This window comes from Onychostoma macrolepis, chromosome 23 (assembly GCF_012432095.1).
Source record: "Onychostoma macrolepis isolate SWU-2019 chromosome 23, ASM1243209v1, whole genome shotgun sequence".
NCBI classification, from domain to species: Eukaryota; Metazoa; Chordata; class Actinopteri; order Cypriniformes; family Cyprinidae; genus Onychostoma; species Onychostoma macrolepis.
This window is the reverse complement of record NC_081177.1, coordinates 509,976-527,500: the sequence shown is the minus strand read 5'-3', so window position 1 is coordinate 527,500 and position 17,525 is coordinate 509,976. Positions and strand designations below refer to the sequence as shown.

General features: G+C 39.1%; 1 protein-coding gene across 2 annotated transcripts in view; it reads left to right on the top strand.

Annotated features, from left to right (window-relative positions):
* Window positions 1–17,500, top strand: part of actl6b (actin-like 6B) — a 19,603-nt gene extending 2,103 nt beyond the window's left edge. For both annotated transcript variants that reach the window (XM_058763762.1, XM_058763760.1), the window contains 13 exons: window positions 3,426–3,502; window positions 4,625–4,790; window positions 4,884–4,984; window positions 5,661–5,758; window positions 5,891–5,985; window positions 10,793–10,899; window positions 11,019–11,108; window positions 11,188–11,249; window positions 14,894–15,008; window positions 15,768–15,848; window positions 15,981–16,076; window positions 17,035–17,121; window positions 17,222–17,500. In XM_058763762.1, the coding sequence (XP_058619745.1) occupies window positions 3,426–3,502; window positions 4,625–4,790; window positions 4,884–4,984; window positions 5,661–5,758; window positions 5,891–5,985; window positions 10,793–10,899; window positions 11,019–11,108; window positions 11,188–11,249; window positions 14,894–15,008; window positions 15,768–15,848; window positions 15,981–16,076; window positions 17,035–17,121; window positions 17,222–17,302 (1,256 nt within the window). In that variant the 3' untranslated portion in view covers window positions 17,303–17,500. The remainder of the gene's footprint in view (window positions 1–3,425; window positions 3,503–4,624; window positions 4,791–4,883; window positions 4,985–5,660; window positions 5,759–5,890; window positions 5,986–10,792; window positions 10,900–11,018; window positions 11,109–11,187; window positions 11,250–14,893; window positions 15,009–15,767; window positions 15,849–15,980; window positions 16,077–17,034; window positions 17,122–17,221) is intronic.
* Window positions 17,501–17,525: the final 25 nt, after the last annotated feature.

Here is a 17,525-nt window from a genome sequence, read left to right as displayed (position 1 = left end):
CTAAGACCAAAGAGCTGTCCAAAGACACTAGAGACAAAATTGTACACCTCCACAAGGCTGGAAAGGGCTACGGGAAATTGCCAAGCAGCTTGGTGAAAAAGGTCCACTGTTGGAGCAATCATTAGAAAATGGAAGAAGCTAAACATGACTGTCAATCTCCTCGGACTGGGGCTCCATGCAAGATCTCACCGTGGGGTCTCAATGATCCTAAGAAAGGTGAGAAATCAGCCCAGAACTACACGGGAGGAGCTGGTCAATGACCTGAAAAGAGCTGGGACCACCGCTTCCAAGGTTACTGTTGGTAATACACTAAGACGCCATGGTTTGAAATCATGCATGGCACGGAAGGTTCCCCTGCTTAAACCAGCACATGTCCAGGCCCGACTTAAGTTTGCCAATGACCATTTGGATGATCCAGAGGAGTCATGGGAGAAAGTCATGTGGTCAGATGAGACCAAAATAGAACTTTTGGTCATAATTCCACTAAACGTGTTTGGAGGAAGAAGAATGATGAGTACCATCCCAAGAACACCATCCCTACTGTGAAGCATGGGGTGGTAGCATCATGCTTTGGGGTGTTTTTCTGCACATGGGACAGGGCGACTGCACTGTATTAAGGAGAGGATGACCGGGGCCATGTATTGCGAGATTTTGGGGAACAACCTCCTTCCCTCAGTTAGAGCATTGAAGATGGGTCGAGGCTGGGTCTTCCAACATGACAATGACCCGAAGCACACAGCCAGGATAACCAAGGAGTGGCTCTGTAAGAAGCATATCAAGGTTCTGGCGTGGCCTAGCCAGTCTCAGACCTAAACCCAATAGAGAATCTTTGGAGGAGCTCAAACTCCGTGTTTCTCAGCGACAGGCCAGAAACCTGACTGATCTAGAGAAGATCTGTGTGGAGGTGGGCCAAAATCCCTCCTGCAGTGTGTGCAAACCTGGTGAAAACTACAGGAAACGTTTGACCTCTGTAATTGCAAACAAAGGCTACTGTACCAAATATTAACATTGATTTTCTCAGGTGTTCAAATACTTATTTGCAGCTGTATCATACAAATAAATAGTTAAAAATCATACATTGTGATTTCTGGATTTTTTTTTAGATTATGTCTCTCACAGTGGACATGCACCTACGATGACAATTTCAGACCCCTCCATGATTTCTAAGTGGGAGAACTTGCAAAATAGCAGGGTGTTCAAATACTTATTTTCCTCACTGTATAGACCTATTTCAAAATTACCATTCTTATCAAAATTACTGGAGAAAGCTGTTTTAAATCAGTTATCACCTTACTTAGTTGAGAATAATATACTGGATCTTTTTGAGTCTGGTTTTAGATCTAAGCATAGCACTGAATCGGCCTTGTTAAGAGCGGTGAACGACTTCTTATTATTTGTGTATTCTGGAAATTGTGCAGTTTTGGTACTGTTGGATTTAAGTGCGGCGTTCGATACAGTAGATCACTGTATTCTTTTAAACAGGTTAAAAACTGAGGTTGGTATCTGTGATTCAGCCTTAGATTGGTTTGAATCCTATTTTACTGCGAGGAGTTTCTCTGTGGAGTTAGGTCAGTCTCTTTCATCACCTGCCTCTGTTACTGGTGGGGTGCCGCAGGGCTCCATCTTGGGCCCGATTTTGTTTGCTTTATATATGCTCCCTCTTGGTTACATTTTTGAGTTCACAAGGTCCCATATCACATTTATGCGGAAGATACCCAGTTGTACATGTCAATCAAACCTGGGTCAAAGTCCTTATCCGATTTGCTTGCCTGTGTAAACGACATCAAAAGCTGGATGGGTGATAATTTTCTTCAGTTAAATGAGAAATGAGAGGGTTTACATCAACTGAAATCTCTTCTATCTTTTAGTGATCGAGAGACAGTTATCCATGCCTTCATTTCAACAAGGCTTGATTATTGTAATGCTTTATATGCTGGTGTCAACTAGTTTTCCCTTTCACGCTTGCAACTGGTTCAAAACGCTGCAGCCCACTTCTTAATGGGGAAGAAAAAGAGGGAGCATATCACTCCTATTTTAGCACATTTACATTGGCTACCAGTTAAATTTAGAATTGATTACAAGGTTTTAACTTTCGTATTTAAAGCCTTGCATGGTCTGGCTCCAGTCTACACCTCAGACCTTTTTTTCTCCATACTCCCCGAAGATCTCTTAGATCATCCTCTGATAATCTATTAATCGTGCCATTGTCTCGTTTGAAATCTAAAGGTGATAGAGCCTTTTCTGTTTTAGCCCCTAAGCTGTGGAATTCGTTACCTCAATCTGTTAGGTCATCATCTTCTTTATCTGCATTTAAATCATCATTGAAAACGTATCTCTTTTCTCAGGCCTATTTATAATTGTTGGATATGTTGGTCTTAGTGAGTTAAATTCTTATTCCTGATTTTTATTCGGCTTTATGGGTTAAGTTGTTGATTTAATTTTTAAACTTTGTATTTTTTATCATTGCATTGTGCTACTGTGAAGCACCTTGCTCAGCATTAATGTTGTTTAAATGTGCTATATAAATAAAATGACCTTGACCTTGACCTTGGTAAATATGAGCAAAGGTGGCTGTGAAAATAAATCTGCATCTTTCATTAAAAAAATTCACAAAAATTCTAACCTTTCATGGAAGTAAAACAGTTGAAAATGGGGAGAAAATCTCATTGTGAAATAAATGTTTTTCTTCAATGCATGTTGGCCACAATTACTGGCAGCCCTAGAAATTCTTACGAGTACAATATCTCTGAAGTATATTCCCATTCATATTTACATTTTTAGCACTCCAGGGTGACTAGGAGCATGAAATTGTCCAGCCATGACTTCCTGTTCCACAGGAATATAAATATGAGGAACACAAAGGCCAAATTCTCTTAAGCATTTATTTCACAATGAGATTTCCCCACTTTCAATTGTTTTACTTCAGTGAAAGGTTAGAAATGTTTTGAATGAAAGATCAAAAGGATAAACAATGCAGATTTATTTTCACAGCCGCCTTTGCTCATATTTATCAAGGGTGCCAATATTAGTGGAGGGCACTGTATCAGTTTCCTCTCTAGTCTACATGAGGGCGATATGACCAAAATCTGTCATTTATTCATTTGACACACATCAGCTGACAATAATTAGATTTATCTTGATTAATATGAGCACATACTTCATCTGTCGTATATCAACATTCCTCACATTCATAAACTCACAGAAAGCCACAGACACTAACAGCAAATCTTTCTCATCTGCACATGTAAACGATCCAATCAGCAGCTCTGAATTCATCATGTGACTAAGGCATTCAGAATTCACAGACATTCACTTTATGTTCACTTTATTCACAATGTGTGTGTGAACAGAGATTTACTAATAAACTGAGTGTACATTAATATTGATCAGACTAGCATAATAATCATAATCTCTCTGTGTCTCAGATGAAGTGGGTGCTTTGGTGTTTGACATCGGCTCCTTCTCCACCAGAGCAGGATATGCAGGAGAGGACTGTCCGAAGGTAACCACCCACCCATCATCCACCCATCCATCATCCACCCATCCATCATCCACCCATCCATCAACCACCCATCATCCACACATACAGCCATCCATCATCCACCCATCCACCCATCCATCCATCCATCAACCACCCACCCATCATCCACCCATCCATCATCCACCCATCCATCAACCACCCATCATCCACACATACAGCCATCCATCATCCACCCATCCACCCATCCATCCATCCATCAACCACCCATCCATCAACCACCCATCATCCACCCATCCATCCATCCATCAACCACCCATCCATCAACCACCCATCATCCACACATCCACCATCCACCCATCCATCCATCCATCATCCAACCATCAATCATCCACCCATACATCCACCCATCCATCACCCATCATCCATCCACCATCCACCCATACATCCACCCATCCATCCATCCATCCATCCATCATCCACCTATACATCATCCATCCATCCATCCATCCATCCATCCACCCATTTATCCATCATCCACCCATCCTCCACCCATCCATCATCCATCCACCCACCCATCCATCCATCCACCCATTTATCCATCTATCTATCCATCCATCCATCCTCCTTTTATCCATATTTCTATTTCCATAAAACTAATATTCAGTAATATTATCAATTTAACTATAAATTTAAATCAGATGAGAACAAAACTTGATCTGAATAATGACTCTGCTATCTTCTGTAGAGCTGCTTTACAGCTGAAATTGAATTAGTTTCGTAACTGATCAATTTTGCAACATGCACACTGTTCTTTTCCTGTTAATTAAGTCAAGTCACCATTATGTATATAGTGCTTTTTACAATGCAGATTGTGTCAAATCAGCTTTACAGTATTAAAAAGGGAAATAGTGTGCTGTTCTCCTCTGGCCAGACGAAACCAGCAGTTTAATTCAAGGTTGCAACAAAGTCAGATTGTGCAGAGGACTTGTTACTGTAAGGTAGTTTTGAAACAATCTGTATTGTATAAATAAACACGATCAACCCATAAACCCAAAGCTTTGAGAATCGTCCTGAAGTTCCTAGAGTCTGACTGTAATGAACGTCACATGATTATCATTGGTTACGTTCCTGTTTGCGGTGTAGGCAGATTTCCCCACCACTATAGGAGTGAACGCTGAGGAGGAGGGGCCAGCTGACGTGGGGGCGGAGCAAGAGAGCAACACTGGGCGGAGTTATTACATAGACACCACAGCCCTGCATGTGCCGCGGGCGGGTGTAGAACTCATCTCTCCACTGAAGAATGGCATGAGTACGACACACACACGGGATTTAATATCAAATGCAAGAGTGTATTCCGCAGAATGTCTCTGTTTCTATTGTGTTCTCAATTGATATCTTTTAGTTGAGGACTGGAACGCATTTCAAGCCATAATCGACCACATCTACAGCAAACACATCAAATCTGAGCCCAGTTTACACCCTGTTCTGATGTCTGAAGCTCCTGTGAGTACATCTACAGTCTTAGAGGAATCCAAGATCAGGATGAGTGTGTTTCTTCATCAGGTTTGTAGAAATGTGTCTCTGCATCAGTGTCTCAGCAATGGATGCTCTGCAGTGAATGGGTGCCGTCAGAACGAGAGTCTGATAAAAACATCACAATAATCCACAGCACTCCAGTCCATCAGTTAACATCTGGAGAAGACAAAAGCTGAAACTAGATGTTTTTAACTAAAATATGAGTCCGTAATCCATAATAACACTTCCTCCAGTGAAAAAGTGCATCTCCTGTTGTCTCTTGCATCAAAATCCAGCCACATGTTTGTTTAGAGCTGTTTTGTCTTGTAAACGCTGCTTGATCTGCAGATTTCTCTCCTGATTCACACCAGAACACTTTTCCACTGGAGGAAGCGTTATTTGAGTTAAAAACGTCTTAATGCTGGATTAGTTTCAGCTTTTGTCTTCTCCAGATGTTAACTGATGGACTGGAGTGCTGTGGATTATTGTGATGTTTTTATCAGCTGTTTGGACTCTCATTCTGACGGCACCCATTCACTGCAGAGCATCCATTGCTGAGACACTGATGCAGAGACACATTTCTCCAAACCTGATGAAGAAGCACTCATCCTGATCTTGGATGTCATGGGGGTGAAGTGATGTTACAATGTTTCTCTCCTGACAGTGGAACTCACGGCCGAAGAGAGAAAAGCTAACAGAACTCATATTCGAGCATTACAACATCCCCGCCTTCTTCCTGTGCAAGACCGCAGTGCTCACAGCGTATCCAATTAGAAAGCGCCACTCGGGAACATCAGCCAATCAGAATCCAGAGAGGCTGAGTTCCCTCATGTGTTAAAGACAGGCTGATGATGTCATGATGTTTGTACGTCACCTTAACCTGATCGACTGCAGCTTTGCTAACGGTCGAGCCACGGGCCTCGTGCTGGACAGCGGAGCCACGCACACCACTGCCATCCCAGTGCATGATGGGTACGTCCTGCAGCAAGGTAAATAGGAGACCATGCATTAGTTAGTGACATGGTCATCATCTAAGGACTATAAATGATCGACATGATCAAAACTTTGCTGAAATTTAGCTAGCAGGACACACAAATTAATTAAGTTATATTTTATATTTATATTATATTTCTATATTTTGAGTAGTCAAAAAATCCAAAGAAAACATCTTTAAAACAGAAAGTAAGGTCACTTACAAAATAAGATTGGATGAACATTAAATAAATCTCAGCAAAATGTCTCTATGTGGGTACAAGTGAATGAATCTTCCTCAGAAGAGACAAAAACAGCAACTCACTTTAATGTCTGACTTGTATTAGAATTACGTTCATAAGCTTTTTGTTGTTGTTGTTGAATTTGGATTAACTCTTGTTGTTTGACCTCTTCATATTTAGGGAGAGAACTATAGTTTCCAAGGCTGGACATCACTTGTTATGATTTTAAACGAGATGGGAGAAACAGAGCTGTTCGAATCTCCGAATCAGCTGAACCAGTTGCATCTCAAAGTGCTTCAGTGTTTCGAAGCGCTCGGAATGCCACATGCAGCTCAAAACTGTGTAAATGCAAAGAAAACTAAGATCAAACATGCACAATGTCATCTTGTACAAACCAAAAATGCTTGTAACAAATCACCAAACACCATTAAATACGAAATGCATGAATTTTGTTCATTTGTAGCATGCTTTGCGTGTTCTTATGAAGAGCTGTGCAATTAATCGAAAATACAGTTTCGATTTCGATTTCAGCCTCCAACGATTATGAAAATGCAATAATCGACATAAAACGTTTTCGTTTGCGTTTTCGCTCCTCCATAAAAGACAAATTTCATGAGCAAATCAGTAAAATCATGTAACGTGACTTTTGAAAAATGGGATGCGCTTGATTCATTAATGTTGATTAGATTTATTCATGTTTATAAAAGTGCAAAAGTGAGCTTGTGCTGTTCCTCAGGATTTCTGCATGCGCTCAGAGACGGAACACAACACAGACATGTAAAGTGAACGTTCAGCTTAAACGGCGAGCCTAAACTCTCAAATACACACAAAAATGTGTCAAAATGCTGAGCTTGGTGATTATTCACGTAAACGCTCTTCGGTTCTGTAATAAGTGAACGTAAACAGTTAAGATTGGATCTGCACGGCTCTTAAAGTGACAGCAGCTTTATTCCTGCTGCGACTGCGTGCTTAATATTAATCAAACAACAAAATACAAAGAGAAAATCACTCACTGCTCTTGACTGAAGGACTTTTGTGCTTTAATAAGAAACAAAGAAGTTCAATTCTTATGGGGAAGACTATGCTGTTTAATTTTACATTTTATTATTCAATATGTGTATGCTCTTAGCTGAATACTTTATATTTGCATAAAGACTTTTATTCTATTTTTTACTTGTATTTGTTTTTTGCCTTTTTTATTTTATTTTATTAATTTTTTTATTACTGACAGTTTAATTATTTTCAATCATTTTTGAGGACTTTTTTAAATTTATTTTTTACTAATATTAGTTACCCTAGTATATTCTGCTGTGAGAATTGTGAGATTTCGCTGGTCTTTAAAATTTAGATGTCATAGCAACCTTCTTTACAGAAAATATATATTTGATATATAGTGCTATCTTTAAATAAATCACTCATATAAAGCTTTGGTCATGTGACCCACTCATAATCACTTTAAATAATCGCGTTTACAATATTGACCAAAATAATCTTGATTACGATTTTTTAACACATAGCAATGATTTTTGTGTTATTAAACATGAAATATATTATACATTACAATTAGAGTATTGAGTTTTATTTCTGAAATGGTTTAGTTTTTCGTTTATCATATGTTTTTTGAATGTTACTCTCTGTTTCAGAACATTTAGAGAACATTCAAAAGTAACCCCATAATGTTTGCAATGATAAAATGGAATGTTTCTTTAACGTTCACACTTAAACCGATGTTTAAACCTTCAGAAATAACGTTTTCTTAAAGGGGTCCTATTATGCGTTTTCACTTTTTGAATGTTAGTCAGTGTGTAGTGTGTATGTTTGGGCATAAAACGATCTACAAAGTTACAAATCTCAAAGTCCACTCCAAAGGGAGATATTTCGTTTTTAAAAAATCCCTTTTCAAGAACTACAACGAACGGCTCGTTTGGACTACAAAGCTGTTTTCCTGTATTTGTGACATCACAAAGTGGTCCATTAAAATATCATTAAAATAAATCCTGCCTACAGAAATTTGAACGGTTGGCGGGTGGAGAACGCTTGGTTGAGCACTGCACGCTTCAAAACTGAAATCCGGTGCGGGTGTTCTTATATCACTGTATTTCTGAAGGAAACCGACTGTCTTCAGAAAATTTTGGATGTCATTTTCATTTCATCTTGCATGTAATGTCTGATAAAGCAGCGATATACATAATACATATTACCGTTGCACTTACATTGTAAAAAGTGATGTTGATTTAACTTTAAAAATTAAGGAAACCGGTTGCCTTAAAATTATTAAGTAATTTTAATTTAAAAATAAAATAAGTTAAGTGAATTGTCAAATTCACTTAATTTTATTATTATTATTATTTACTTAATAATTTTAAGGCAACAGGTTTCCTCAATTTTTAAGTTAAGTCAACTTATCACATTTTACAGTGTATCTGTACATAGTAAATGCAGTTATTTTCAATCATTTTTGAGGACTTTTTAAATTTATTTTTACTAATATTAGTTACCCTAGTATATTCTGCTGTGAGAATTGTGAGATTTCGCTGGTCTTTAAAATTTAGATGTCATAGCAACCTTCTTTACAGAAAATATATATTTGATATATAGTGCTATCTTTAAATAAATCACTCATATAAAGCTTTGGTCATGTGACCCACTCATAATCACTTTAAATAATCGCGTTTACAATATTGACCAAAATAATCTTGATTACGATTTTTTAACACATAGCAATGATTTTTGTGTTATTAAACATGAAATATATTATACATTACAATTAGAGTATTGAGTTTTATTTCTGAAATGGTTTAGTTTTTCGTTTATCATATGTTTTTTGAATGTTACTATCTGTTTCAGAACATTTAGAGAACATTCAAAAGTAACCCCACAATGTTTGCAATGATAAAATGGAATGTTTCTTTAACGTTCACACTTAAACCGATGTTTAAACCTTCAGAAATAACGTTTTCTTAAAGGGGTCCTATTATGCGTTTTCACTTTTTGAATGTTAGTCAGTGTGTAGTGTGTATGTTTGGGCATAAAACGATCTACAAAGTTACAAATCTCAAAGTCCACTCCAAAGGGAGATATTTCGTTTTAAAAATCCCTTTTCAAGAACTACAACGAACGGCTCGCTTTGGACTACAAAGTTGTTTTCCTGTATTTGTGACATCACAAAGTGGTCCATTAAAATATCATTAAAATAAATCCTGCCTACAGAAATTTGAACGGTTGGCGGGTGGAGAACGCTTGGTTGAGCACTGCACGCTTCAAAACTGAAATCCGGTGCGGGTGTTCTTATATCACTGTATTTCTGAAGGAAACCGACTGTCTTCAGAAAATTTTGGATGTCATTTTCATTTCATCTTGCATGTAATGTCTGATAAAGCAGCGATATACATAATACATATTACCGTTGCACTTACACTGTAAAAAGTGATAAGTTGATTTAACTTTAAAAAATTAAGGAAACCGGTTGCCTTAAAATTATTAAGTAATTTTAATTTAAAAAATAAAATAAGTTAAGTGAATTGTCAAATTCACTTAATTTTATTATTATTATTATTTACTTAATAATTTTTAAGGCAACAGGTTTCCTCAATTTTTTTAAGTTAAGTCAACTTATCACATTTTACAGTGTATCTGTACATAGTAAATGCAGTTATTTTTAAGCGGTTGTTGACATCCTAACTAAAACATGTTTAGCCACAAAAACAACAACAACAACAACAATAATGTTACCACTTTAATATGTCTTGCAATATCCGTGCGTGCAAAGGTTCTGCGTGATCCTCTTGTTCAATATTCTCGGGGTCTGAATTGATATGGCAATATTGATGAACTTGCTGCTTTGGCAAGGGGCGGGGCAATACTGAAACACTAAGCTGTTCGCCAATCACAACGCACTGGGACAGCTAACCAATCACAACACATTTCGTTTTTCGGAAGGCGGGCCTTCCTCAAACCCGGAACTAATCAAGCAGTTTGTGTCAGGCTGGGGAGAAAGGTATTGTAATAATGTAAATTATGTGAAAAATAATGCGATTTTCGAACCACCAAGCATGAGAGCATGTTCTAGTACACCCCCAAAACAAAATCAAGACTTTGTAAAAGGGCATAATAGGACCCCTTTAAAACATTCTTGTTCTTAGAAGTGCTTTTAGGGACGATGTTACACTAGATGAACAACTATAATGATAACTGTAACTATAACATTATAATCATCCTGATTCTACTAGAATAGCAAAGTTCACACCACAGCCATAATAACTATAATAATTACTACAATGGTAGCTATAACTAAAACTATAAAGTTTTATCAATCATTCTAATTCTATGAGTATAGTAAAGTCCACATCACAACCTCAACAATAACTGATATAGTGCTCACTTTGCTGAAGAAACACACACACACACACACACACACACACACACACACACTAATCAATCAGCTGCTGACTCTTTCCAGTAGCTGATTGATTAGGGTTATTGATTGCAGTTTACAGAGCAATCACAGTATGGGTTTATCATCAGTGTGTGTTTCTAGCACTCAGACCAGCAGTAGTGCAGATGTGTGTGTTCTTGTGTTCAGGGATCGTCAAGTCTCCTCTGGCCGGTGATTTCATCACCATGCAGTGCCGAGAGCTGTTTCAGGAGATGAACATCGACACAGTTCCTCCGTACATGATCGCGTCTAAGGTAGCGTGTCTCCTGCGATTCTCCTCCATGTGTGTGGTGTTCAGTCTCTCAGTCTCTCTGTGTGTGTGTGTGGCGTGTGTGTGTGTGTGTGCGCGTGTGTGTGTGTGTGTGTCCGTCAGGAGCCCGTGAGGGAAGGAGCTCCGCCGCTCTGGACCAAGAAGGACAAACTCCCTCCCATCACCAAGTCCTGGCACACGTACATGTGCAACGTAAGAGTCTGGAAGAACATGTGAAACACACGTGTGTGTGACGCGAGTGTCACGTGATCGCTGACTGTCGCTCTTACAGGAGGTGATTCAGGATTTCCAGGCGTCTGTGCTGCAGGTGTCTGACTCTCCGTATGATGAACAGTGAGTGGAACACACACAAGTCAAGTAAAGTCACCGTTATTTATAAAGCGCTTTTTACAATGCAGATTAAATCAAAGCAGCTTTACAGAATTAAAGAAGGGAAATAGTGTGTTGAAATAGTGTGCCGTTCTCCTCTGGCCAGACGAGACCAGCAGCTTAATTCTAGGCTGCAACAAAGTCAGATTGTGCAGAGGACTCATCTGGTTCCTGTTGTCTTGTCCCGATGGCCATCTAGGAGACGGGATTCAGGGCTGTAGAGGTCATCTCTAGGTGCAGAGTCACCATCTGATCTGGATACGGACTGGTTCGGGTGGCTACGGTGATCTTGGAATAAGAAAGAAACAGACTAATATTAGCGTAGATGTCATTCTTCTTACGATGTAACAAGTACATCGGGTGTTATGGGGAGTGTTCCCGGTTCTGGTTGGCCTAATTAAAGGGGTGGTTGATTGCAATTTCACTTTTTTAACGTTAGTTAGTGTGTAATGTTGCTGTTTGAGCATAAACAATATCTGCAAAGTTGCAGCGCTGAAAGTTCAATGCTAACAGAGATATCGTCTTTTAAAATTCTGGAAGTTTAATGCCTACAAAAACGGCTGGTAAGGGACTACAACCAGTTACTTCCCGGGTCTGATACGTCACGGACCAAGATAAACCCCGCCCTCGGGAACATGTAAGGAAGGGGGCGGGGCCATGCTGTGCTGCTTTAGAGAAGAGGAAGAAAACTAGGGTGCACATAAAAATGTATTCATATATGAATCGCGATTCTGTCTTCTAACGATTCTAATGGATTCTTAAGCCGTTCTTAATACTGTTCCTCACGTCGCCCCGCTTTGCATCTCTCTCTCTCTCTCTCTCTCTCATTCAGATCGTCAGATCAGCTCCAACAAACTGTTCCAATTATACATTTTCACATAGCAATGAGAAGCATTATACATTTTAAAAGCTTTAATCAGAATAAAACCATATATTAAAAGCTAACATAAGCAGTAGCATAATAACAGCGTATCTAAAAGTATGAGACAACAAACAAACAAACACACCATTAAGAGCCGTGTTTGCACAGGTTCTGCACGATCCTCTTCACTAATAACCTCTGCGTCTCAATCGGGCTCAAATTGATAAGCAATATAGTAGGGTGTGACGAGACGCTTACTCCACGAGGCGAGACGAGACACGAGATTGGGTTCACGAGCGAGGCGAGGCAGGATTTTTACACTATTTTTAAGAAATCCTCAATGATGAAATATATGAATGGAAAATAGTATTTTATTCAAATGAAAATCACAAAATGCAAAACAATTTAGGTTCATTTTGAAACCAACTTGTAATTAATGTTATTTTACTTGTATTTTAATGAATTCTATGCAGTAAAGAACATGCAAACACTGCAAAATGTTTTGCTATAAACTCTACCGACTGGCTTCTCCCTTTACGATTTCACATGACGGTGGAAGAGATGCAAAGGCATTTAGAGTTGTTTGCCCTTTTAATTTTTTCGTCACAGGTGCGGCTGGTTTTAGTAGAGAGCTGTGGTAGTTCTGTATGTGTCTTTGCATAGTGCTTGTGTTAGCATGATTATGCGGCATTGTTTTCTTACAATGTTTACATATTGTGTTCGTCTTATCTGTCACTCTTTCGCCGTTTCTTATTTCCACTGAAAACCAAAATGTTGCCACACAAATGATTTAAAAGTGGCAGGGGATCTTCAATACTAATTTCACCCTCAAGCTCCATCATGCTGACATCACAATTCTGAGACAACTTTTCACCTCGACGAGAAATCTCGTGGCGTTTTAATCTCGCGAGATCTCGTAACACGAGATCTCGTCACACCCCTACAATATAGACAACGCCATTGTTTACAATACAACCGGAGCACATGTCGCTGAGCTGAGGGGCGGGACATTTAGATGCACGCTCGGCGGTTTAGCCAATCACAACACACTGAGCCAGCTAACCAATCAGAGATCATCACGTATTTCTGAGGGAGGGGCTTCATAAAAACAGGAAATAATCGAAGCGTTTGTCAGAGAAGGGACAGAGCGGTGTGGAATAAAGGTAAATTATATGAAAAATAATGCGTTTTTAAAAAAACGAAGCATGAACACATGTTAGACTGCACCCCATAAACACAATCAAGCCTAGAAAAAAAACAGTAAACCACCCCTTTAATGCAGCCAAATGGATCTTTTAACGGATTTGAATAACAGAAGCGTATTAGTGTGTTATGTGTGTACGTCAGGTTAAAGAGATGGGTCTTTAATCTAGATTTAAACTGACAGAGTGTGTCTGCCTCCCGAACAGTGTTAGGTAGATTGTTCCAGAGTTTAGGAGCTAAATAGGAAAAGGATCTGCCGCCCGCAGTTGATTTTGATATTCTAGGTATTATCAAACGGCCGGAGTTTTGAGAACGCAGCGGACGTGGAGGACTATAATGCGATAAGAGCTCGCTCAAGTACTGAGGAGCTAAACCATTCAGGGCTTTATAAGTAATTAACAAGATTTTAAAATCTATACGATGTTTAATAGGGAACCATAGGTTTAAACCATACTTCCTGGTTCTAGTAAGAACTCTAGCTGCTGCATTTTGGACCATCTGGAGTTTGTTTATTAAGCGTGCAGAACAACCACCCAATAAAGCATTACAATAATCTAACCTTGAGGTCATAAACGTTTCTGCATTTCACATTGAGAGCACAGGTCTCAATTTAGGTATGCTTTTGAGATGAAAAAATGCAGTTTTACAAATGCTAGAAACATGGCTTTCAAATGAAAGATTGCTATCAAACAGCACACCTAGGTTCCTGACTGATGAAGAAGAATTGACAGAGCAGCCGTCAAGTGTTAGATAATGTTCTAGGTTATTACATGTGGGGTTTTTAGGTCCGATAATTAACACCTCTGTTTTTTCAGAATTTAGCAGAAAGAAATTACTAGACATCCAGTTTTTTATATCAGTTATGCATTCCGTGAGTTTTGTAAATTGGTATGTTTTGCCAGGCTGCGAAGAAATATAGAGCTGAGTATCATCAGCATAACAGTGAAAGCTAACACCATGTCTCCTGATAATATCTCCCAAGGGTAACATATAAAGCGTGAAAAGTAACGGCCCTAGTACTGAGCCTTGAGGTACTCCATACTGCACTTGTGATCGATATGATACCTCTTCATTCACTGCTACGAACTGATGGCGGTCAGATAAGTACGATTTGAACCATGCTAAGGCGCTTCCACTAATGCCAACATAGTTTTCTAGTCTATTCAAAAGAATGTTGTGGTCGATAGTGTCGAACGCAGCGCTGAGATCCAGTAGAACTAATAAAGAGATACAACCACGATCAGATGATAGAAGCAGGTCATTTGTAACTCTAATGAGAGCAGTCTCAGTACTATGATACGATCTAAATCCTGACTGGAATTCCTCACAGATATCATTTTTCTCTAAGAAGGAATATAATTGTGAGGATACTACCTTTTCTAGTATCTTTGACAGAAAAGGGAGATTCGAGATCTGAGGTCTGTAATTAATTAATTTGTTGGGGTCAAATTGTGTCTTTTTTTTATGAGAGGCTTAATAACACATACACACACACACACACACACACACTCACGTGTCTGATCTAGTGTTTGTGTGGGTTCAGGGTTGCTGCTCAGATGCCGACGGTGCACTATGAGATGCCGAGCGGTTACAGCACAGATTACGGAGCCGAGAGGTTACGGATCCCCGAGGGCCTATTCGATCCGTCCAATGTGAAGGTGAAGTCTAGATCAGATCTGCTTCAGTCCATCCAGATCAGTGCTTCTCAATCAGGACCCCGGGGCCAGGAGATGAGCTCAAATGAGAAAAAGCAAGCATTAAAACAAGCTGAAAATCAAGGCATACCTTATTTGAGTTAATTCTCTGAACAAATGTCATTTCATTTAATTAGTATTCCCACAATCATGGAAATTAATCAAACCTACAGAAGTTGAATATAGTCTGGAAAAGTTATGGAAATACCTAAATTCTTGAAACGGTATAGAAATGAATAAAATCTGGAAAAGTTATGGAAATTAATAAAATATGAAGAAGTTATGGAAATACCTAAATTCTTGAAACGTTATGTAAATTAATAAAATCTTGAAAAGTTATGGAAATTGATCAAATTTAAGTTGTAAAGTTATGGAAACTAATAAAATAATGAAAAGTCATGAAAATGAATAACATAATAACAGTTAAAAGTCATGTAAATGAATAAATTCCTAAAAATTCTTGGAAATCAATACAAATCTTTTGAACAAGTAATAGAAATGATTTTAACTTATATGAAGCTACAAAACACTATTTATAGAGTACAAAGTGCTGTTTGTGGGTAAAAAATAAAATAAAAATAGCCCTGTAATCACAAACAACTAGATAAGTCATGGAAATTCATTGGTAATAATAGTGTAAAAACATTTCTGGAATTATGGAATTTAATTATGTTAATTATTTGAATATACTGCCATATAATTTTAATGATCTCATCTTCTCAGGGTCTGTCCGGTAACACCATGCTGGGCGTTGGACACGTGGTCACTACCAGCATCGGTATGTGTGACATCGACATCCGGCCGGTAAGAGAGAAAACGCTTCTGTTAGCCTACAGTGTGTACAGAATGTCAACATGCAGAGCACTGAAGCATCAGGACCACTGATGTTCTGCTCTCTCTACGAGTGTGTCATACTGTATGTGTGTGTGTGTTGAGGGTCTGTATGGCAGCGTGATCGTGACGGGAGGAAACACGCTCCTGCAGGGCTTCACGGAGAGACTCAACAGAGAACTGTCTCAGAAAGCACCGCCGGTGAGTCTTGATCTCTGTCTGATCTCAATCTGATTTCAGTCTCATCTCCTTCAAATCTGTTTGATTTCCATCTGATCCCTGTCTGATCTCAGTCTCATCTCTGTCTAAACTTCATCTGATCTCTGTCTGATCTCAGTCTCATCTCTGTCTAAACTTCATCTGATCTGTCTGATCTCTTTCCAATCTCTGTCTGATCTCTCTCAGATCTCCATCTGATTACCGTCTAATTTTAGTCTTGTCTCTCTATCTGATCCCTGTCTTATCTCAGTCTGATTTCAGTCTGTTCTCTTTCTGATCTCAGTCTAATCTGTCTAAACTCCATCTAATCCCTGTCTGATCTCCATCTGATCACCGTCTAATTTTAGTCTTGTCTCTCTGTCTGATCTCAATCTGATTTCAGTCTGATCTCCTTCTAATCTGTCTGATCTCCATCTGATCTCTCTCAGATCTCCATCTGATTACCGTCTAATTTTAGTCTTGTCTCTCTGTCTGATCTCAATTTGATTTCAGTTTGTTCTCTATTTGATCTCATACCCCTTTTCCACCAAGGCAGTTTCAGTGCTGGTTTGGAGCCAGAGCCTAGTTTCAAACTGGTTCTTTGTCTTTCGACACCCAAAGCACCAGTTTCAAACCAGAAAAGCGGTTCGTTAGTTGGCTCACTAGCCTGTAGAAAAGCAACCGGTTCTTAAAGGGCTCGCCAGTCGAACCAACTAAGAACCGGCAATAGCACTGCTCTGAACTAGCACCTGGTTCATGCTGGTGGAAAGGGGGTATCAGTCTAATCTGTCTAAACTCCATCTGATCTCTGTCTGATCCCAGTCTGATTTCCATCTGATCTCTGCCTGATCCCTGTCTGATCTCAATCTGATCCCTGTCTAATCTCAGTCTGATTTCAGTCTGTTCTCTAATCTCTGTCTAAACTCCATCTGATCTCAGTCTCCTGCTGTCTGTGTTTCAGAGCATGAGACTGAAGCTGATCGCCAGCAACAGCTCCATCGAGAGGAGATTCAGCTCCTGGATCGGAGGATCAATCCTGGCGTCACTGGTGAGAAATACAGCAGCTGTTTAAACACATACTGCATCACAAAACTATTATATTATATATTATTGTAAATATATAACTGACCTGATGTGTTCGTCCTCAGGGAACCTTCCAGCAGATGTGGATCTCAAAGCAGGAGTATGATGAGGGAGGAAAACAGAGCGTGGAGAGAAAATGCCCCTAAGCGCACGCACACACACACACACACACACACACACACACACACACACACCCCTCAAACACAAATACACACTGTCTCTTTCTGTCAAAGTCATATGACGTGCTTCATGCTGAACTGCTGAATTATGTTTCTGTACAAACTCCATATCACTGATCTGCGTACAGTATTTACAGTAACTCAGAGTGTCGTGGTCTCTGTCAGAAGCCCAATAAACTGAGAAATATCT